Source organism: Antrostomus carolinensis, unplaced genomic scaffold (assembly GCF_000700745.2).
Source record: "Antrostomus carolinensis isolate BGI_N321 unplaced genomic scaffold, ASM70074v2 scaffold238, whole genome shotgun sequence".
Taxonomy (NCBI): Eukaryota; Metazoa; Chordata; class Aves; order Caprimulgiformes; family Caprimulgidae; genus Antrostomus; species Antrostomus carolinensis.
In genome coordinates this window covers 162681-185854 of record NW_010332038.1, presented here as the reverse complement: position 1 = coordinate 185854, position 23174 = coordinate 162681, and the positions used below count along the sequence as shown (strand labels likewise).

Here is a 23174-nt window from a genome sequence, read left to right as displayed (position 1 = left end):
CCTGCTTAGAACTGGTCATGAATGTTTGTTATTAAGTATTAAGATATTAGACTACCCTGGTTACATGTAACAAAGTAGTTTTTAGTCTGAATTTACATATAGATGATCAGTATAGGAAGCTGAAATTAGAAATTATTTGTCATGATTTTATTTAGTCAAATTCAAAATAATTTATTGGAATAATAAAACATTTTGACAGTGACTTAAGCTCGGAGTTAAATGCAATGAGGTGTAATGTTATTGTGTGAGTTCTTGTATGTCAGTGTTGATAATTTCAGTGTGTATTTTAGAGTGGTTATGGTATGTAAATTGTCTTTGAAACAATCAGATTTGTGTGCATATTTCAGGATGATGGTAATTATTTTTGCTGGGAGCATCTGTTAATGCAGAATATTGCCTCTTCAGGTTCATGTGAAAATGGCGGATGAAGCTGTCTGTGTTGGCCCAGCTCCCACCAGCAAAAGCTACCTCAACATGGATGCCATCATGGAAGTCATTAAGAAAACCAGGGCCCAAGCTGTGAGTCTGAATGAGTCTATCTGCTGCAGCTGTTTCACATACAGAAAGCAGAAAAGCCAGAGTTTGTATTTTTTTTTTTTTAAAAAGGTGTGGGGGGGAAGTGATTGAATATGCCATTCCAGTTAGTTCATGTCACATGAGTTAAATGTGTCCGAAATCGCTACTGGAAATCAAAGGCTTTGTAGCATCTGGCAGCAGTGGTCGCTGATCCTGCAGGTGGCTGCTGGATTCAGCTTTCACACCAGGGAGCAGCTTCAGTTCATTTCCAAATTTGCTGGGGGAAAAAAAAATCCCAATTAGTTTTGAGCACTAACCCTTTATATGCCATAATGGCTTTTGGGAATGTTTTAGAGTGTGTCTAAAAAGGCTTCTGCTTAAACTTAGTTTGAATCACTTTCTAAATTATATAAATGTCATTTGCCAGAAGGTAAAGCAAACGATGCATCCCATCATTATTTTTGTTTCAGAACATTTACAAAATGCACTTAGCATTTATGTATAAATATGGGCTTTTCTGCCTTTGTCTCATCAAGTTGGCCAGAGATTCAAAGCTTACCAGAAATTTGTTGGAAAACTTGATGTGTAGTCGTGTTCACATGCCTAATGTTCTTTGTTCTGTCAGTGAAATAAATGTATTCTTCAGAGATAGTATACATAGAGCATTTATTAAAATGAAATGTGCGTATATGAGTGACACTAATTACTCTGAAACAGTTTGGATCAGCATTGTAATACCTTTCAAAGATGATGATTTGGTATAGTGCTTTCAGGGGCCAAAAACTTTCCTCTAAAGAAAAAACTTTTTCCTTCCTTCTGAGTTTCTAAATATAGAACCCAGTTTAGGGTTCTTAAGAGGAGAATAAAATGACTTATGCTTTGTCTCTCAGAGTATATTGGATCAAGAATCTGATGCGAATTGTGAAAAGTAAAATGAAAACTTTGCCACGCTTTTCTCAAGTAATTATATTAGGTGTGTATTGGGGTGTGAATAGCAAACTGGGCATGTAAGGAGGCATGACTTAGACTCTGTTCTCCAGCAAGGGTCACTAGGAGTAGGAGGCTTATGGCTGTGGACCTTAAGATGACTGTTGTGATCAATACTAGAAAGATGTTGGAGTGAGGAGCACTTTATAATGGTTGCTGAGTAGAATGTGAATGAGCAATGAGATAAATGTGACAAAATGGAGTTAAAAAAACCAGAAGGCAAAACACCAAAGGGAGTGTGTCCATTGCTCTGCAAACAGCACCCTTCTCCCTAGTTGAGTAAGGAATGAGTGTTTCAGGAATGACAGTTCAACAAATTAATCTTTACAGCTTGACTTAGGACAGATAAATTAAAGCATTAAGACAGTTTCTTAAGGTATTAAACTAATTTAAGTGCTTAGTAGTCTACTTTACCTTCTCCAGTGTCTGAAAAGGCACTAACAAATTTGGTGTCTGGCTTCAGAACTCAATCATCTTGAATTTTTTTCCCCAAGGTACACCCAGGATATGGATTTCTTTCAGAAAATAAAGAATTTGCTAGACGTTTGGTAAGTTATTTCTATTTGCTTGGCTATGAATGATGCACTAGGTGGCATATAGTCATTCTAAGGTACCAGAGGAATCAAGGTACCAGTTCAAGGCAAATCTGAAAGATGACTTAAGATAGGGGACTTGTGTATGCTTTCAGTGCACGTGGTTTTCTTGCATTTTGAGGATGTAATTGCAACCTGTGTTTTCCTTTGGGGGAAAGGGGAGGTGCCTCTTTGTAAGAACTTCACCAAGGATGTGAGAACTTTTTGTCATTTTCTCTTGTGCCTGTACTGTTTATGAAGCTGCTCTGTAAAACTGGGTCACTGAAATGATCTAGGTTAAAAGTATCTGTTTTTAAGTGACCATTTTGGTGATTTCATAGCACAGCTGGTGAACAGCTGTATCAGCAGCCTGTGAAGGTGCTGAACTACACTTCCAGGATGGGAACAGAAAGCTGTTTAAAAACTAGCTTATCTGCTGGAGGCCATATATCATGGAGCTATATTCTCCGAAAGGACCAGAGTCATGAGGGTGCTGTTTTCACTTCATGTCTGAATTTATAAAAATTATTATTCTCAACCTCTTTACTTCAGTGGGGGTTTTGTGTATCACAGAAACTGATATATGCCCTTTTTAATGATTTTTTTCAAAAAATTTTCATGCAGCTGTGCATTCATGCTGCAATGTTTGAGCAAAGTCCTGAGTATGTGTAATCACTACAGATCACGTGTTACTGTCTATTGGTTTCACTGGGAATAAGGACAAGCACATACTACATTGAAATTTCCAGTAAAAAGTTGTTGCAGCTACCAATATCTTGTTTTACAGACAGTAAGATAATTTTTTAGTTGGTTTTGAGTAACTTTTACCTTTTTGATTCAGGGTAAAAGCACAGATGAGGAATATGGCTCTATAAAATGATAGCTCTTTTGTTCTTGGCATTTGTTGAATAGCTTTTATTTCCACATCTCTTCCTTGACTATGTCCTTTTTAGCTTGAGTGCTTATTGTAGTATGTACCCTTACTCTTTAGTTGGTTATTTGATGTTAGAGAGTGCTACCTACTTGTCAAGGAGATTATTTGGGAATAAAATATCAAATTTTTATACTTCTCAGTTGCTGTGCTTTTTTAAATGCCACCAAATAAAAACAAGGACAGGTTCTGTGTGTTGCTGAGTGCATCCTGCTGGTTGCTGAGTGGTGGTGATGTTAAAGTTGAAAGGAGTTCTAAACACTTGGTGTTTGCCAGGATTTACCAAATCTGGGGTAATCTCTTAAATATTATTTTCATGAAGTTTAGCAGCTTTTTTTTGTCGCTGTTTGGCTTCCTATACTAGAGCTTCTTTTTAGAGGGAAGATTCCTGGGTTAATTTATAACAAACTGTTCTCCCACTGGATAGGAACAGCAAGAGAACTGGCTTTAGCTGGCAGTTCCTATTTGTTTAATATTAATAAAAAAAATGAAACAGAAGTGCTTGCTCGTGCTATTTTGATGTGTATTTTGCTGCCAAAGTTTGAAATTTCATAGTTATTTCTCTAAACTGGGCACATTTCCTAATAATCTGGTTATTATTTGGTAACATAAATTACAATATTGGTGACATGACAATCTAGAACACTTTTTTTGGCAGGATTAGGCAGAAGTGTAGGAAGTACAAACATTCCTGTAGTTCCCCTTTCCCTTCCCATTTCTCATCTTATCACTCAAATCCTTGGAACAGTGAATTCCTGAAATAATGTGGAGACTAGAAATATGTTCAAGTTTGGGTTTGTGCTACAGTCTCAAAATAGCTTTTAATTATGTTTCAGAAACCCAGTGTGTTCTCTAAAAATATTAATAAAACAAGATAGTTCTGTTTTGCTTTCTGAAATGTACTATTTAAAATCTCAATTAAGACATAATTACGCTTCTCTTCATGTCAGTGGCTCTAAAATATCAAACCCCTGGTGAAAACTGGGGAAATGATCTGTCTTTTTATTACCAAGGGCTACTTATATTTTTTTCAAGACACCTTGAGTAATATATTTAGGTGGAAAACTTGCCTGCTGTTTCTTTATTAAAGTCTGTAAAAAATGTTACAAAATTGTTGTGAACTTGCCAAAGATGTGTTTGTGTTCTGTTTTCTTTCTCCCTATCCCTTTCTTTGCACATACACTATTTTTGTTCTTTCTTGCTAAAAGTAATGATGAAACTAGTGAAACCTGGGCTTATTTAAAACAAACTACCTAGATTTGGAAATTGAGAGATATACTAAACTTTCTAAACTTGCCAGTGTGTCTGTAAGAGTAGTAATGAGCTCAAAGCAAAGCTTTGTCTTCAATTAACACATGGAAGGTCAGTTCACATGTAATCCCACTGTGTGTGATTTGAACAAAAGCATGTCTTTTTGTTCATCATTGCCTAAATGATTCAATAGCACACAGCTAGAGACAGTCCTTGTGAAGAATTTGATGGATACATTTAGAGTGTAGAAAATTACTAGTCTTTGTTTTTTTCTTTTTTTTAGAAACTTAATTTTCTTCTCTTTTAGAATGGGGGAGAGCACAAGTAAATGATCCGTTGTTTCCAAAACAATTTCCAAAAAGCAATCAGTAAGTGAGTATCTGGCATGTTGCTCATTGTGATCCAATAAAAAAGCTGGTGTATTCAGTCCACTCTTCATGTGTATCTATTCTGGTTGCTGTTGATGGCTGACAGAAAAAGGATCCATGGTATTTATATTAAGTGATTCTGACAAGACTTCCTAAACTCTAAGGTCAATTTCTTTGATTTTTTTTAAACATTAAATATTTTGTAAAACTTAAGATAATACTGGTAATGTTAGTTATTAGGTAGAAGAACAAAGCATGGCTTTGTGCAAGTGAGTGTAGTTCCTTCGAATCTTACTTTACATTCTGATTTTAATTCAGAAATTTGAGCTAACTTTGAATTTTTGTGGTGCTTTATAAAAATGATCTGTACATTGAAGTTGTAAAATTCAGTGCATATCTTGTTACTTGTAGTTTATGCAAATATATTTGCATGTAAGCAGTTTGCTTCCTTCAAGAAATAATTGCATAATATTCAGTATCAAGATAAACCCAAAGGGGCAGCTGAAATGTATTACCACATTAAAAAAAAAATTGCTAATATATTTTGCCAGATGCTATGCAGAGCTTCAAGAACAATTTGTTCCTTCATGTTTTAGAAGAATTTGCTAGTGACCTCTGTATTTAAGTTAGCTTGCTTAATGTTTCCCATTATATAAAATTAATGCAAACCCTTCCTGAGAAGCTCTTATCGCCTCTATTGTCTGCAGCAGGCCTTTGAAATTTGGGATAGAGAGCCCTGAGAGAAAGCCTTGAGACCAAGATGAGCCTTTTGGTTGGCCAGTCGTTTAAAGACGTACTTTTCTGAAATTGCCATTTTCCTTTCCTTGCTTGTGAACCTTGAGGGCAGCTGTTGTGATGGGGGGTGAGGGTGCTGAGTTAGGTCTCTTCACATGTCAGATACTTTGGGACTGGCCCATGGTCCCCAGTGACTCTTTATTTCATCCCTTCTTTACCTGGGTGAAGAAGGGAATGGGGGAGAAAAGAATGAGAGAAAGCAAACATGTGACTGGGTTGCACAGTCATTATTCCAGAGTCATCCCTTCTTGTGGTCTAGCTGAGGTTAGCAGCAGGTAGGAGTCTCAATCCTGTAGCTGAGGTTGTGTGTTCTTGCTTCCTGATAATGGATAGAAGCTTAAACCTTGATGTATGGTGACTTGGTGTTGCAGTTGCTCATAATGGGATCAGTTTTTCCCTTTTTAATTAAAACACAAATGAACTTGTTTCTACTGCCACAGAAGTCCTTGGGGAAGCTACTGTTAAACACCCCCCCCCCCAAAAAAAAAAACCAACCCCAAAACCAACAAACCAGCTAAATTAGCACTAATCTCTTGCAAAGTCTAATATGAAAAATACCAGTTTGCAGGATTTATATATTCAGTGTATTTTAGTCTCTGTGTATATGATGGAGTAGGAAAGTAGGAGTTCCTGCTTTCATAGGTGGTGCATTGTGGTTTACTTTCACCAAGAAACCTGTGGAATTTGGGCATAAATTAATTTCAAAATTTTAAGAATCAAGGTTACAAATGCAACCTTTGTTTGGAGTATTTTTCTTTTGAATGTAGCCTTGACTATACTGTCCTGTTGCTCTGATTCTTGATGCAGAAAAACACAGCTGTTGCCCTCTACCAAAATCCCTCCTTGCAACAGAAGACATAAACATCATGGTGCAAAATGATTCAATTTTGGAATAAGATATGGACCTTTTTTGGAGTTCCTGGTGGAACTTGTTTTTATACATATTTTGTGACCTTTTTAGCAACTGCTGTTTGGCATGACTAAAGGGAGAACAAAGCAGCCAGCACTATTTCTCTTTACCTTTGAAGCTAGATTAACATTCTTGTTAGAATTAAAAAAACCCCAACAATGTATTGTCTGAAATAAATGGACAAACAATGTATGTGGAAATCGTTGATCACAAGTTTGTAAATGGCTGCTAAATTTGAGATGAAAAAGGTAAAACAACAACATATGTTATCTTCTGTAAGGGGACATGTCTGACCTGTGAAGAACTTTGTGCAGGTGGGTCTGTAGCTCCATAGGATTAATTATGGGATTGTCACCTTTTAAAACATAAACTCTTAATGACAACAATGTTTCCTTACGATTGTTGTGCACAACTTTGTTATTTGTAAGTAAAATGCAAAGTTCTTTTATCATGATTCAATGGATGTTAGTTTTGAGAAGCATTTGGTATGATTTTCATGCTGTTCCCATAGGCATTGGCTTCCTACCTGGCACTTCACATGATTAGTTAGCATTTGTGCTTTCCAAATTGCAAAGTGGTGGTTGAAAAAGGCAGCTTTGGAAATCTGGTGTCAGGATGCTGCTTATGGCAGAGATCCTTCAAGGAGTGGGACACTGCCTATCACCACTGCCTGTGGTGGCTTCAGGTGCTTTGTCTGATGGAGGCTGTGGCCATACTGCGTGATAAAGGTTAGGCAATGTACTTGTCTAGGTGAAGAGGTCACCGATTTTCCCCCCAGGAAAGCTCTGCTTGTGAGCATGTATCTTTGATGGGTGACTACTTACTTCTCTGAGACAGAATGCTTCTGAATGGTACTTGTATTTAATACCAAGTGAACTTTTTCCACAGAAAAAATTCTAAATCATCTTTAGTATCAAGTTGTGTGAAGTCTGTGGGAGGGACCAACAGTGCATGTATTAAGTCATGGGCAGTATTTGTTGGACTTTACTAGTCCTCTGCTAGTGCATATGCTAGAGAAATGAGATTGAGTCATCTGAACTATCTGCTTAGACACTTACTAGTGTGGAAGTAGGAAGACTGTATTACTCCTTTACTCTAGAAAACTTAATAGATCCTTGCTAAAAGCATACGATGGCTTACATTGTCACTAGTGTCCCGTGTAAGATTGCCTATGCTACAGAACAAATGGATACCACTTCTCCTTTATTGCAGTTTCCGAATCTTTGTCTCCAGCAACTGCTGTATGTAACTAGGGTACTTTTTTCAAGAGCAGCCTTATTTCTAAATGTAAAAACAAAACAAAAACAAAAAACCAAACCAAACAAAAAAAATCCCCCAAAACCAAACACCCCCCACTAAAACAAAAAAAACATACCCCCCCCTTCTCAAACAACAAAAATATAAACAAAAAAAAACCCCTAATAAGTCTCAGGCTGCATATTCACAAGTTCTGTGGATTTACGTGTGTGTAACCTGTATGCCTGTATTTAAAGAACAAGGTGTTATTTTGCCAAAGATTTGTGACAAAAATTATCTCCTTCCTCTTAAACCTTTTGCCTAAATGCCATAATCTTAGTGTGGTTTTTTTCTTGATCTCCTGATGAAGCAGGACAGTCCTGACCTCTTTGTATTTGATTTTCACTTAGAGTAAGCCTTTATTTTTAACTTGGTTTTTTTAAAGCTAGATATTTTCTTCAAGTGGCTTAGGTTGCAAGCTTTAATGTATACAGGTTTTTTAGAAAAAATACAAACCTTCCTGATTTAAATACTAATGTCTGGCAACTGGAGATTCTCAATGGATGAACTGTGGGCTTGAGTTCTGGACTAATTTGATGCTGTGCATGTGATTAAAGAATGTTAGGGTGATTTTTGCCTATATATGGACTATTGTAAGCAATTTAATATTTCCTATGAGATACCTTTCATTAGCAGTACTTTGACATGCTTATTAGAGCACGTGGTTCTGCAGATGGATGGATTTGTGGAATCCTGATTTGTAAAAATGCATTACTTCTTGACATGTAGTGTCACTGCAATAGCACTTATTTCCAGGCTTACAGGAATCCTTCATGTTGCTTCTGAAATGCTTTGTTCTGTCCTCTTTCTTCCACTGTTGCTGCATCTGGTTGTGAGTTTAGAAACTTGATGCTTCCACAGTTGCAGTTCTGTTAACTGTGTATACCTGTGCTTATCCTCATTGCAATAACAGAAGGCTTGTAAGTGTAATGCTATGTCATTCTTTTTTTTTTTACTGTAGGTAATACTGTTTCCTTTCACTTTCTGTGTTTTTATTCTACTATTGATTTACAATGGTACAGGCAGGCTTGTCTGCTTATGGTGAACTCTTGTCTATTCTGAGCTAAGGTGATTTGTTAATTTGTCCTGTTCTAGTATAATTGATGTAAGCTGGTGTGGTAACCTTGCAAATGTGATGTCTTCCTCTGTTTCCAAATCAGTTTTAAATGTCCCATTGATACCAGTGGAGTTGGATTAGACCTGAACAGTTAAGAGATGATCTATCTTTGAAACAAGAGTTCCTGTTGCTCTGTGGATTTTAATTTACTTTTGTGGCAAGGCAGATGAACCTTCAGCTTAGAATTCAACAAAAGCAGTGCTTCCTTAATAATCACTTCAATTTTCTACCTCCATTTTAAGAAATAATGTATTTTAGAGACAGATTGTCGGTGTTCAGTAGTTTTACACTGCAGATAGAATACTTAAGGGTTTCTATATATTCTTCCTAAAATATGCATATCAGAAAAATTAATTCTGACTTTAAAGGTGAATGCAACTTTGTGATAGGATTGATTTTTTTTGTGTACTACTGCAGAGTTGAAATATATTGAAGCAATGATGTGTGTGATAGAACCACTTTCCCTATCCCAATTCTGTTTCATCCTCTGCTCTCTTCTGTAGTTGAAAACTAATTGCAGAAAGTCATAAACAGAATCTGTTTACTGAAGTTACTCTTTAGTAACCAAGAAAGATGTCGTCTTAGAGCGCACTGTTTTCGTACACAAGGGCTTTTGTTACTAATAGTGATGCTACATGAGGAGGGATACAAACATGCTAAATGGCTTTCATCCTAAGGCTAGGAGGTAATTACTTTTGAGGGAAGGGGAAAAATTTTTCTGTTTATTTGAATTGTGTTTAAATTGAAGGCACTTAAATGTTGCAATATCATTCGCTATGTATTTGTTACTATTTGTTACTATTTGTTAACACTATTTTAGTGTTTCTTTAAAAATGAAGATGCTCTGCTGAGTCTTTGATCCCAATTCACAGCCCTGTTTGAGTCTTAAGGGAGTAACATCTACTTTCTGACACTTTTAGATCAGGTTCTGACACTTGACCCCAAATGGATCTACTGAGGTGAGGAATGAGCTCCATGAGGGGAGGTGTCTGACCACCCTCACAGGAAATAATTTCTTCCTAATATCTAATCTAAACCTGCCCTCTTCCCGCTTAAAGCCATTTTCCCTTGTTTTGTCATTAACTGCCCTTATGAAAAGTCCTTCCCCAGCCTTCCTGTAGCCCCTTCAGGTATTGGAAGGCCGCTATAATGTCTCCCCAGAGCCTTCTCTTTTCCAGGCTGAACATCCCCAACTCTCTCAGCCTGTCTTCATATTGTTGTAGTCTTGATTAAAACTTCTCTGTAGTTGTTTAATACCTGTACAGTATGCACAGGTAAAGCCCTCAAATATTCTGAATAGTTTCTACAGCAACAAGACTTAACCTACTTGTTTGTTCAGTGTACCACAGGATTCACTTGTTTCAAAATTGCTTCCTGGGCAGGAGGGTTGTTGTCTAGCCTCTCTGGGGTTATTGTTTTCTGGGGTCTATGAGAATGGTTCTAGTTACCTCTGCATGTTGAGGGATTGCTGTTAATATGCCAGATATGGCTGGTTACTGAAAGTGCATTGATACACAGGAAAAGTTCAGTTTTATTTTTTACTGTTGCATAAATCCAACAGTTACAGCTTCCACTGTTGCTATAAAAGGTACAGGGCAAGCTGTATTCAGACATGTCAGAGTTAAATAAGGTTTTGCAGTATTTAAACTGTTTAATATCACTTGATAACTTCTTAGCCATTCCATTCAGTTACTATCTTCTACTTTGTTACAATATCTTCAGGCTGTTTGCATATTTTTACTGTATGATTGTAGAATGAATAATGCAGTTGGACCTGGTTTCTGCTTTAGATATCAAGTACAATCTTTATTTCACAGAATGGTTCTGGTTGGAAGGGACTTCTGGAGGTCATTTGGTCCAACCCCTCTGCTCAAGCAAGGCCACCCAGAGCTGGTTGCCAGGACTGTGTTCAGATGGCTTTTGCATATCTTGGAGACTCAAAAAGCTCCCTTGCCAACCTGTACCAGAGCTTGGTCACCCTCACAGTGAAAAAGTGTTTCCTGATGTTCAGAGGGAACCTCCCATGTTTCAGTTTGTGCCCATTGCCTCTGGTCCTGTCACTGGGCACCACTGAGCTGAGCCTGGCTCTGTCATTGCACCCTCGCTTCAGGTATTAATATACATTGATGAGATCCCCCTCAGCCTTCTTGCCTCTGGGCTGGACAGTCCCAGCTCTCTCAGCTTCTCCTCATGGGAGAGATGAACAAACAAACAAAAATCTATGAACACATAGGAACATTAGCACTCTTGGATAGTAACTTACCTCATTTGTCAATTTTTGTCAATGAAAGCCTTTAATCTGTGCAACAGGAATGATGCCCCCCAGGTAAGAGTAAGAGTTTAATAGATTATTTGCAACTGCCTAATTATCTTTAGTGTCTTATTTCACAAATATTTTAGGTAACTCCCTGTAACTTTAAAAGACTTGCTACTCATTATTATGAATGCATTTGCCTTTTCATTTTATCTTTGATTCTGTTTGAAGGTTGGCTTACAAATAAACTTTGTCTATTTGCACAGCATGTTTAATTCATTTCTGTTTCAGACTGATAGTGATCAATAACACAGATAACTTGGAATACCGAGTTGACTGAAAAATTCTTGCTGGAGTTGTTACATGTGTTTTTGGGGCAAATAGTTAAGATACTTGTAGTTGGATTGTCTTCAACAATGAAGTTTTGAATTAACATGATTATAATTGTTTTCCTAAAGTTAGGTGATTTGTGTAGAACCTAGAGTCTGCTTCTCCCTTACTCCCCCAATGCCAACCTGTATGTTCACCTCCTGAAGATCAGGTTACTAACCTGTGGCCAGACAGCTGTAGACTGTGACCAAGCTGGCTGAAGAGGTTACTGCTTCCAGTGGCTTGTTGCTGTCTGTTCCCTTGCGGGGTTATTGCCTTCCTTGGATGTGCTGAGATGACTGTCTGTGTGGTCACTTTGTAGCCCTGTTCTGTTAAAATTATCCTTGTTTAAACATGTCCCTCCCCTCTGCTCCCAACTCCCATATTAAAGTCTTTAAGCTACTACACATAATTCTATCAGAATCAAGTAAAAAAGAGTTTTTGCTTCACTTGAAATGGAGGCAAAATCAAAGGGATGGTAGCTTGGAAGTGGGGTGTAAGGAGTAAGAGGAAAAAATGACTGAAGTGGATAACCTTTTAACCTGTTTATAGCTGAAGAGATATTTGACAGAGACCTTACTGAGGGGGATTTAGGTACTTAGTTTAGGCTGATTTAGCTTTTGGAAATCAGTTCTGAGTGCCGTCTGTTTATATGCTCATCAAAAATGCCATGTCGTAGAGGCATTTCAAGAACTTAATCAGACAAATAATCTTTAAATAATTTTTTTCATCCCCCAAAATACAAAGGGGGTAGGGGGAGTGGTGTTCATCAAATGTTGTCTCTCCTTTCTTCTGCATGTGAGTTTATAGCTGCTTCTTGCAGCATTGCTAGTCTGAATTATTAAAAGCTTTGAAACTTGGAGTGACTGTATATTCAGTGGGGCTTTTATTGCACAGATGCTATTGAGGCAAAGGTGCTGTTTTCTTTGACTCTGCAGGCCAGTACTGTTTTGAGAAGATTTTTCTCAGGGTCTGCACCCTGCTGTGAGCATAATAGGAAGGGAAAAGTTGCTACAAGTTGAATTCCTAACCTTGGGACTCGTTGATAGCAAATCATATTTTATTTGATCACATAAGATTTGACACCATTAATTTTGTAAACTTAGCAATTTATGTATGTCAGGGTATGTGTATAATTTATTTTTTAACTGACCTCTTGGTTTCATGAAACTTAAATTAAAAAGGCTTCTATCAGTGTACACACATTCCTGGTTGGGTGTTTCACACCCTTGTCCATCTTCATAATTTTTACATCAGAATTGTGTAGGAAGTATATGCCTGCTGCACAGTATCTCACTGTTTAGAAATGGGTTCTTTAATTGATATTAAATTATGGCTTTCAGTACACACAGGGTTAAATGAAAAGGTTGCAGTAATATCTAGTGAGCTTTTTTCTTTTAATGTGCTCATTAGCAGTGGCAAGTCCAGGTTTTAGCACATGTCAGTAATTTACATTTCATTGCTGAGTGGCTGCCCTTGTTCAGGAGTTGTTTCTAAGCCTGATGAATATACTTGTATTGGGAATAAACTGAGTAGAAGAATTGAAAGCCAAATACCCTGCCAGGCTTTTCAATGGGTGCTGAAGTTTCCAGTGGGTCAAGGATTAGTAATGCATGGAGCAGCAGGAAAATGCAAAGATGATGTCTAGAAAGGTTACTTCAGGTAGATTTTTTTTACCGTCAAACCCCTCTTTCTTTGTAATTACCTTTACAGTCATTTTCCTCAAAGTTTCCCTCTTGGCAGGCCTTCTCTTAATATGAGAATGTGGTACATCAGATAGATGTCCCAACCAGGTTACTTACTTTCCTGTGAAGCCTCTGAATGAATAATACTTGTGCAATAAGTTGTAGAAACGAATGATCTTGTGGGCTGTGGAGTTTCCTGCTAGCAGATTATGATGATGGGGATCTCTGTGAATATTTACTCTTACCTTTTTTCTTTCCTCTGCCTCATCTGATACTGACTTGCCTTGACTTGAAGATGTGTGTGGTTCACTGCTGTAACAGCAAATAGATGTGTGTTGGGATGCAGGAGTATTGTGGTTGGCAATTGAGATGCAAGACAAAGGTGCTGTCTTTTGGGGGGAAGTTGATGCTTTCATGTGGCAATGGCTCAGTTTGGTAATAAAAGTGTATGATTAACTAAATGTATTCTTGATGGAATAATATTCTTGCTATTTTCCAAACTGCTATGGCTATTTGCAGAGTACTATGTGGAAACTTACACTGTGAAATTATACTTTCCTTTGAAGAGAGTCCTGCATATATTTTCTGTCAGAAAGGATAAGTATTGCTAAATTTACATATATACACAGACAACTAAGCATTTTTATTCCAGATGCCTGTTAGGATCACTCTGACATGTTCTTCATCTTTCCCACTCTCTCTCTAAGGTATTGTGAACACTGTTTATATTCAAGCTACTTATTATACAGTTTGGGGATGGGGAATGCATTAAACATTTAGAATGGGGGGGGAAAAAACAGCAAAAGATATTCCAGAGCATTCTTGTGAATAAAACCTGCCAGTGCATTGTGTAAGAACTTGTGAACCCTTTTATTAGCCTATCTGCACATTAGGTGCATATATTTAAATGAGAATGTTTGCAGAAAGTAGTAATTTGAATATTTTTCACACGCTAGAAATATTTTCATAGCTGCCTTGGTCAAATTTGGAATTCCTATTGTTAATTTGCAAATGAGCTACTTGGGTTGTCTGGGCAGAGTGATGCCTTCAGCACTGTACTAACACGTAGAAGAGATCTGAAGTTGTAATTTAGAACCTTAGTTGACTGAGACTATGATTAGACAACACTAATGGTTTGAGCTAACAGGTGGCGACATATCTATAGATGTTCCTGGAAAGGCATTTTTTGATTATGAGCAAGGCATCTTTCTTGGCTCATAATAAAAAGAAAACACCTGCAGAAATTTATGGGGTTTTTTATCTGGATAAACTTGTGTCAGATTCTTTGCCTTGTTGTTCAGACACTTGCATGCTCTTTAGTCTCTCAAAAAGCTGGGGCTACTCACAGCTAGGCATGGAAAGAGACAGACCAGCAGAAAAACAGTCAAGAGCATGCCTGAGTGGAGCTTGCACAAGAGTGGGGAGAACATTTTACACTTTAATCTTAGAATAGTTTGTGGTTTGTTTGGTTCCACACCACCTCCCTGCCCCCAGTGGCAACAGTTACAAAATATTTGTGGTCTCAGTGTTAGACTCTGGTTCTAAATGGCTCAAATAGGGATGGAGTGAAGAGTGCTTTCAGTCAAAACACTGTGCTGGTTCAGATTCTCTTGCAGATTTGTGGAGGGGCAGGCTTCTGGGATGAGGATTTAGTCTCTTCTGAATAGGTCATCTAGCTCTGACATCCTGCTGCCTGCCTGAATGTACTTCCTGATGGTTAACTCAACAAACAGTGGCTACTTGTGTGCTGCTGCCCTTGTCATCTAAGTCAAATTAAGTTGTAAATTTTCTTACTGTATGTGGCTGTGTACAGGGTTGTAGAGTTCTTAAAGGCAGGTGAACTCTGTGCTTTCTGGATCTTGTAGCTTTTTGGTGCTTTGATGCTTTTCTTGATCGAGTAAGAGTTGTGATCATAGCTACCTGTGTGTGACCTGGTAGGAACAGCTTATAAGTGTGAATGCCAGGGGGAAGCTGTTACTGCACTCAAAGGTAGTTCTGAGTAGATTGATGATTCTTTGATCTTTGGAACAGGATCTAACCTTGAAATGTAAAAGATGTTCCTCCAGGTTGGTGGTTTTCTTGGTGTGTGGTTTGTTTTTTTGTGGGTTTTTTGTTTGTTTGTTTTGTTTCCAGTGGGCAGGAGTGAGGGAAGGATTTTTTGTTCTTAGCCTAAATTTTGAATTGGCTTTTTATGGAGTGAGAGGCAGGCTGTCACAGCCAAATTGTTGCAGTCCATAATCATATCTGTCTTCAAGGAGATTTCTGGTAGCCAATATCTAGTGAATTCAACACCCATGCAGCCCGTGCTGTGATATTCAAAGGATCATTTTCAAGTTTATCAGTTTAAGTAATAGGTATTGTGATGTCTGTGATACATTAATTTGTGTCCCAAAGCTTGTTTTTAGGCTTCAAGAGGACAGTAAGTTTACATGAGTTTCTGCATCTTTCTAGGAAGCCAGAGAATCACATCTGTAATGGGTATCGCAGTCTCTTATTTCAGTGCATATTTTTTTCTCTTGCAAAAAGAACACATTATTTTAAGGTGGTACCCAACTGAAACACTTGAATTTTCTAAGACTGTTACTTTATTAATGGTTTCTGTTTTAATAATCTAGATAAATAATTCACATAGCAGCCATGTTACAGAACTGTGTCCTCTTTTGGCAAATTATTGTCTTGTCTTTGTAGTTGGCTACTCAAATACTGTGTGAGCTTTTGCACATACAAAAGTTGAAAGTGTGTATATATATGTCTGTATATGTAGAAACATGCTTCATAGCACAAAAGGACTGCTCAGGAATCTAGTGTGTAAATTTGCTTTTCATAGGCACACAGCATGTGTGCTGCAGAGTGGTGCTTCCACATATTCCACCCGGAGAAGTTCAGTTTAATTTGCTCTGGCTGGAGTTTAGGAAGAATAGTCTGCCCAATTTTTTTGGGTAAGGCATCTTGCTGGTGAGCTGTGCTTAATCTTATGGTATTAAATAAAAAGCCCTCATGCTAAAATAACATCAGACTTTATAAAAGCAGGCTACCCAAAAGATAGAAATATCCAAATGAAGATTGCTTTCATTTGGGTCTTGTGTGTTTGTGTCTAGGTGTTGACGTGGTTTTGCATTATGTAGTTGCCTGATGGATTCCATGGGACTATTGCCTTAGTCAGACTCTGCTCCTTGGTGTTCCATCTTCAGTGTTTGGCTTCAGACAACACTTAAGCCTTGCATTGAGCACATGTGTATATCTAATTTAGCTGAAAAACTTTGTTCATTTGTAGCATATTTCTAAATTTTATACATGTTAATACACTTCTCAAAACATCTTGCTGATCTTTATCCCCTCCTGCTTAGCTTGTGTCCTGCTGCTTCCTTGCATGTTCTCCTCCTTTCTTGTCTTTCCATGTTCAAGAATGTTTTGTCTTTTTAATCTAGAAAACATAGGAAGCTCAGGGGATAAATGGCTTCATTTTCAGTTGCAAGGAACAATTGCAGGTAGTCCTGTTTGGATCCTGTGTGCAGTGGATGTAGTGGGCTCTGCTTATGAGTTTTCGTAGTACCTGAAAGCTAGACTCTCCAAAATTCCCTAGAACGTTGTGCAAATTTGGGTTTTCATTGGCTTATGAACTGAAATATGAGTAACTTTCTTGTTAAGAATGGTAAAGACGTTATTTATGATACACCACGCTTACCATGATACAGCATGGCTTCCATTATGATTTCAGAGTTGTTGATTTCAGTCCTCCAGCTTCTGAATAAGACTCCTTTTCACCCCATTATAAATAACAGTTTAAACAGTATTATAGCTGTTCTTTCTCTTAGTTTTGTTCGCTGAAAGTTCCAGTCTTTTACAGATGCTTATAGAAATTCTTGTGCAAGAAATGCTTGGAGTGGAAGACTTGAGTTCAATGAGATTTAGAATTTGACAGAAGTATATTCAAGTAAGTGTGTTTGAGGAGTGATAAATGGCACTCTGAGTTCTGCTATCTTATAGGCTAGCTCTGCCTCTCCACTATGCCTGAACCAAAAAGTATGTATGAAATGAAATTAATGTCTTATCTACAAGATTTTGTTATACGTCAGATGTTAATATTATGTTAAGTTGTGTAGTAGATTATAGTTGTACACTTTTTACAACAGCTTTTTTGTATTTAGTTACTTCCAACTATATAAAACACTTCTCTAGTCATTTCAGTGCTTGATAACTTCAGGGTTCATTGCCCCTGTACATTTTTCAAATTATTAGCTTCCTAATGCACACAACTTTAATTTACCCCCTACTGTTATCCTTAAATGAGTTTTCAAGAATTTTGAAAGTGGACTACTATAGTTGTATTTCAGTGTTGGTCCTGACTGACGTAGAATTTCTTAAGTAGTCTCCACAATTAAAGGGATGGGAGGTTCAAACAGCTCCTACAGCAAGAAGCTAAATATTCTCTTGAAAATAAATTTGTATTTGGTTTCCTAGAGTGTTTTTGCTCTACTTATTTCTGATGATTTGCCTGTTGCTTTGGAGTGCTTTTCCTCTCAAAGGTAACTTAAATGTGTTAAGTGCACTATCTGTTCTTCTAATCTCAAATACTTGATGCTAAAACATTTGCTTTTGTCTAAAAAATAAAATATAAGAATCTGACTCACTGCATAACTCACAGCACAAAAAAATCCATAAGGGACAGCTTAAAGAATTGACTACAGATATTATATCTGTGGAAGTGGTGTTACTACATGTTTGCTGCTTATGTTTTGAATATAATGCAGGCTGTTGTTTTAGCTCCAAGTGGCAGAAAACTACAAAACTATTTTTGAATTTACAATTTGAATTTTTCATTACAGCCTAAAATTGAAGTTGTAAGGGTAAAGTACTGCAGTATGTTCATGTGGGAACTGAAGTCTATACCACTTTTGAGTTGTGCAGCATTCTACCACATTTCTGTGGAAAAAGTATTATTCATAAGAACTTCAATGCCAGGCATTCTTCTTGCAGTTAAACCCAAATGTTACCTTCCCCGCTCCCCCTTGAGTCTGTTTTCTGGTGTGTGTTTCCCCACCCCTGCCTGGTTTCTGACTACAGTATGATTTAGGAGAAATACACAAATCTGTTTTCATAGTTGATGTTCCACAGAACTGGAGACAGGAAATTTGAGGCCAAAATTTAAAACCAGAGCAGCATAAGAATAGAGGAAAAAAAACCCAAACCCAATCCCTCCAAAATTTACTGTCTGTATATTAAGATTTCAGTCCAGGTAACTTCTGTGCATTCTGCATTATTATTCAGTATGGGAATGGTTTCCCGCTGAATGTGACTCCATGAATGAAATATTTGTAGTGCCAGATATTCCCAATGTCATGTAATGGCACAGCACTTTTGATACACAGCACTATAAAATGTGGTAATTGCAACTGCATCTAAAAAGTAGTGAAAGAAAACAGAGCCTTTTTAAATGATAAAATGTTATTGCCTTTTAAAGAGTTCTAGTGTAACGTATTTGTATCTTGCACTGTTAGAATACAATAAAATCTGATGACTGGATTCCATTCTAGGAATGACAAACCTTCCTAAAATATTTGGACAGAAAAGCTACTACAGCGATAAGTTAGAGGAGTTGAAATTGAGATGGAACTTGGCAATAGAAAAAGCTAGGTAATTACGAGATTTTTAGCATGAATAAATAAACCTCTGTAGCCCATGTTACTGTGATAGTTGAATGCCATTGTTAAAATGAGTGAAGTAAAATTACAGAATCATAGAATGGTTTGGGTTGGAAGGGACCTTAAAGACCATCTAGTTCCAACCCCCCTGCCATCAGCAGGGACACCCCCCACTAGACCAGGTTGCTCAAAGCCTCATCCAGCCTGGCCTTAAACACTTCCAGGGAGGGGGCATCCACAGCTTCCCTGGGCAACCTGTTCCAGTGTCTGACCACCCTCACAGTGAAGAATTTCTTCCTAATATCTAACCTAAACCTCCCCTCTTCCCGCTTAAAGCCATTTTCCTTTGTTTTGTTATTAACTGCCTTTGTAAAAAGTCCCTCCCCAGCTTTCTTGTAGCCCCTTCAGGTACTGGAAGGCCGCTATAATGTCTCCCCAGAGCCTTCTCTTCTCCAGGCTGAACAGCCCCAACTCTTTCAGCCTGTCCTCATAGGAGAGGTGCTCCAGCCCTCGGATCATCCTGGTGGCCTCCTCTGGACTTGTTCTAACAGGTCCATGTCTGTCTTGTGTTGGGGGCTCCAGAACTGGACGCAGCACTCCAGGTGGGGCCTTATGAGAGCGGAGTAGAGGGGCAGAATCACCTCCCTCGACCTGCTGGACACGCTTCTCTTGATGCAGCCCAGGATACAGTTGGCCTTCTGGGCTGCAAGCACACATTACTGGCTCAGTAACAATAATAATAATATTAATTAATAATATTAACTGATAATAGTAACAATAATGTTGTGGACTTTGGGGGAGTTGTTTCTTAAAGAATGGAAAACAACAGATTCTCTTTGGTAGGCGAGAAAGGAATTGCTGTTAGGCATCGAACAGTTGGTGTGTCATGTTGCTTTTTTCAGTTGTGTAATTTGCAGATAATATAGCTTAATTCTTTTATAGTAATAGCCAACAATGGAGACACTTTATTAAAACAAGGATCCAATGTGATCTTCCAAGGATTTTGAAACTGTACTCAAATGTGTGTCGGTGATTTAAAAAAAAAAAAAATCTGAGCTGTTTATCTACTGTAACATTCTGTTACTAAGGCAGCTGTCATTTGCTGGATGATAGTGGTGTTTCTGTAAAAACAACATGGAGAGTCAACAGGAGGCCAACTGCATCCTGGGCTGCATCAAAAGTGTGGCAAGCAGATTGAAAGAGGTGATTCTGCCCCTCTACTCTGCTCTGATGAGACCCTACCTGGAGTACTGCATCCAGCTTTGGAACCTTCAACATGAGAAGAGCATGTACCTGTTGGAGCAGGTCCAGAGAAGGGCCACAGAAATGATCCAAGAGCTGGAGCACCTCTCCTATGAAGAAAGGCTGAGAGAGTTGGTGCTGTTCAGCCTGGAGAAGAGAAGGCTCTGGGGGGGACATGATAGCAGCCTTCCAGTACCTGACAGGTGCCTATAAGAAAGCTGGGGAAGAACTTCTCACAAGGACATGTAGCAACGGGGCAAGGGGTAATGGTTTTAAACTGGAAAGGGGCAAATTTAGGTTGGATATTAGGAAGAAGTTCTTCAATACGAGGGTGGTGGATCATTGGAACAGGTTGCCCAGAGAGGTAGTGGAGGCCCCATCCCTGCAGATAATTCAAGGTCAGGCTTGATGGGTCCCTGAGCAACCTGCTCTAGTGGAAGGTGTCCCTGCTTACTGCAGGGGGACTGGACTAGATGACCTTTGAGGGTCCCTTCCAACCCAACACATTCTGTGATTCTGAAAAGGTGTGTTTCTGGCAATTTGTATCAATCCAGGATGTGTCCATTACAGGTGTCCTGTACAATGTTGATGGGTATAAAAAAGCACAATAAAAAACTTGTTTAGGTGTATTTGATGCTCCAGGTAGATTAAGTTAGAAGTTACTTCCTTTAAATGTAGCCTTTTGTATATACCCATTGTTGCTTTTTCATTGCTAATCTCAGTATATTCTTCCTTTAAGGATTTTTTTCCCCCTGTAGCTTTGAGGAACGTAATCTAGTTGCACATACTTTTTAACATCCGATTCACAAGTGAAAATCCAGTTTGCTAAGAATTTCCAAGTAATTCTAGCCCAGTGGGTAAATTAGAGATTACCAACTCCTGGAATTTCTGTTGCATTTTGCCACTTGCATATAGTTTAGATGAAATACTAAAGCAGAAAAATATTTTAGGGTGCTGTGGTCTTTTTTACCATCTTAAGCACTCGTGAGACAAGTTTGCATTAAAAAAAATTAAAAAATTGATAGTGGACTAGTGTTTGCTTACCCAAGTTTCTCTCCCTTGTTGCCATTTCTGTGGGGACCTTTGAAGAGAAAGAAATGTCAACTTTTCAGGAAGATTGCCATCACTTAATAGATTGATTTCTTCTACAGGCTAAAATTTTGAAATTCAGGCCCTCATCTGGCAACTGTTTAAGTGTGCTTAATTTCAAGCATGTGCTTATTTACAGGATCCAGATTTGTTTGTCTAATTACTTTATAGCACAAGTGAAGCCAGCTCTCAGGCCCATCTGTTGGGGGGTGGGGTGGAGTTTGTGTCTGTTCCAAAAAGCTGTTCCACCCTTATCCATGAGGTGGAATTTATCTTTCAGATCTGGAGGTGATGGTGTTCAGGAATATATGGGAGATATTTTTGTCATAGGACACTATCCTGAGCTCTGAATGGTTGTGGTTCATAGGTATCAAGGCCACAAGGGAATTGCTTCATTATAAGTGCCTATAAATCTCTAGTGCTAAATATTGATACATATTATTGACTTGTTTTATTTATGACGCTGAGATAGTGAGACATTGTTATCCTAAAGCATTGTAGTAGCACTGTAGCATTGAGTGCTGTAATGCCGTTGCTCCATCGCACTTTGTCCAATAGACTTAAATATACCAGATTCTACTGTTATTTCCTCATGCTAGCCAAGAAGTGCAATATGCACATACTGTTAAACTAGTTTGAAACTTTTATAGTGTTCAGTGGTGTTTATGACCACATGTAGTTCTTTGTTTTTTTTGGGGGGTGTTTTTGTTTTGTTTTTTTTTTTTAACTGAAGGCAAAAGAGCCAAATCTGCTTGTTAAATTTATGCAAGAATATGTGAGAGTAAGAACAGGGCTTGGTGGAAAATCCAATTTTGTATATACAAGTCTTGTTATTTAAAGATAATAAAATTAGTAATAGTGTTTTGCTGTTAAGTTTGGCTACAAAACTACCTGAGCTTTTTTCTTAATTTTATTTGAACATCTACATTTAAGAGGACAACACAATCATATTTATTTCTCTGCCCATAATATCTAATGTAAACTTCATCTAAGTTGAGCATAAATAGAAATCAAACAGAACTATGTAAGTATCAAAGACTGTTGACTGTTAGAACATACAGAAAAAACTGAATTTTCTTAAAACACTTTCCAAAGGGGGGAAAAGAATCAATGTATTTTTCATTCGTTTAAATGCAGTGTATTGAACTTCTCTCAGTAGGCAGCTGTAAGAACTAGTTATCTTTCATTACAGGGTAATTAGTCTACAGTTTTCTCCAAGGAACTCTGTGTAAGATTTAAATAAGAACATGTTCTATTAGTAATACTACTACATACATCCTGTTAAAAATAAATACTGAAGGAGATAAGACAGTAGTGCTTAACAGAATTCAATGAAATGGTACCTTTTACTATGACTGTGTTGTCTGACATTGTTGTTCCATACATACTTTTGTGCTTGCTCAAGTGAGGAGAGGGCATGACAGAAATACTACTTTATCATTCTTTCTCCCTCAGACTGCAGCTGTTTCTCCCAAGTGCTTCCCTACCAGTGCTTGGGTAGGAGTTCCCTCTTGTCCCTGCTTGTCCCTCAGCTGTGTCTTCCCAGCTGCATCCTGTGATGGCCTCCTGATATGATTGGATGAGCTTGTCTTTCAGAGATGGGAACCTTTGGATGGGATTTTTTTGGTTTTAAGTCATTTTGTTGATCTAATATCACTTTTGTCTAGAAAACTGAAGTAATGGCATACTTTACTACAAAGGTAGAAATAAATGGCTAGGCAGCAGCACCACCAGTTCTTAGAGAAGAAGGATCAGTATGACCAGGCTCTGCTTTCTCGAAGAAATGCATGCTGTGAGATCCAGTAGAAAGATCTGTATCCTTCTAAGAAGCCTTGTTTTCTTTAACAACAAGAATTGTGCCAAGTTCTCTATGCTGTTGGTTGCTCTAGCCCTCCTTGCCTGGCCAGAGAAAATAATCTTCCTGATATTCTTTGCTTGGGGCTGTAGAGTAGATGAGTTTGGAAGGGATCTTTAGAGACTTAGACCCTATCTCAAAGCAGGATCAACTGCAATGAGTTGCTTAGGGCCATATCCAGTTGGGTTGGGAATATCTTCAAGGATGGAGACTTGCAGCCTCTCTGGGCAACCCATTCCTGTGTTTGACCACCTTCTCCCAGTATCTCTTGCTGTTATAGATTGCAGCTACCTCC

The 23174-nt window shown here is 38.1% G+C and overlaps 1 protein-coding gene across 1 annotated transcript in view; it reads left to right on the top strand.

Annotated features, from left to right (window-relative positions):
* Positions 1-405: 405 nt before the first annotated feature.
* Positions 406-23174, top strand: part of LOC104529133 (propionyl-CoA carboxylase alpha chain, mitochondrial) — a gene marked incomplete at both ends in the record, with an annotated part of 179698 nt that continues 156929 nt past the window's right edge. The window contains 2 exons of the mRNA XM_010173337.2: positions 406-519; positions 1998-2051. Coding sequence (XP_010171639.2) covers positions 406-519; positions 1998-2051 — 168 coding nt within the window. The remainder of the gene's footprint in view (positions 520-1997; positions 2052-23174) is intronic.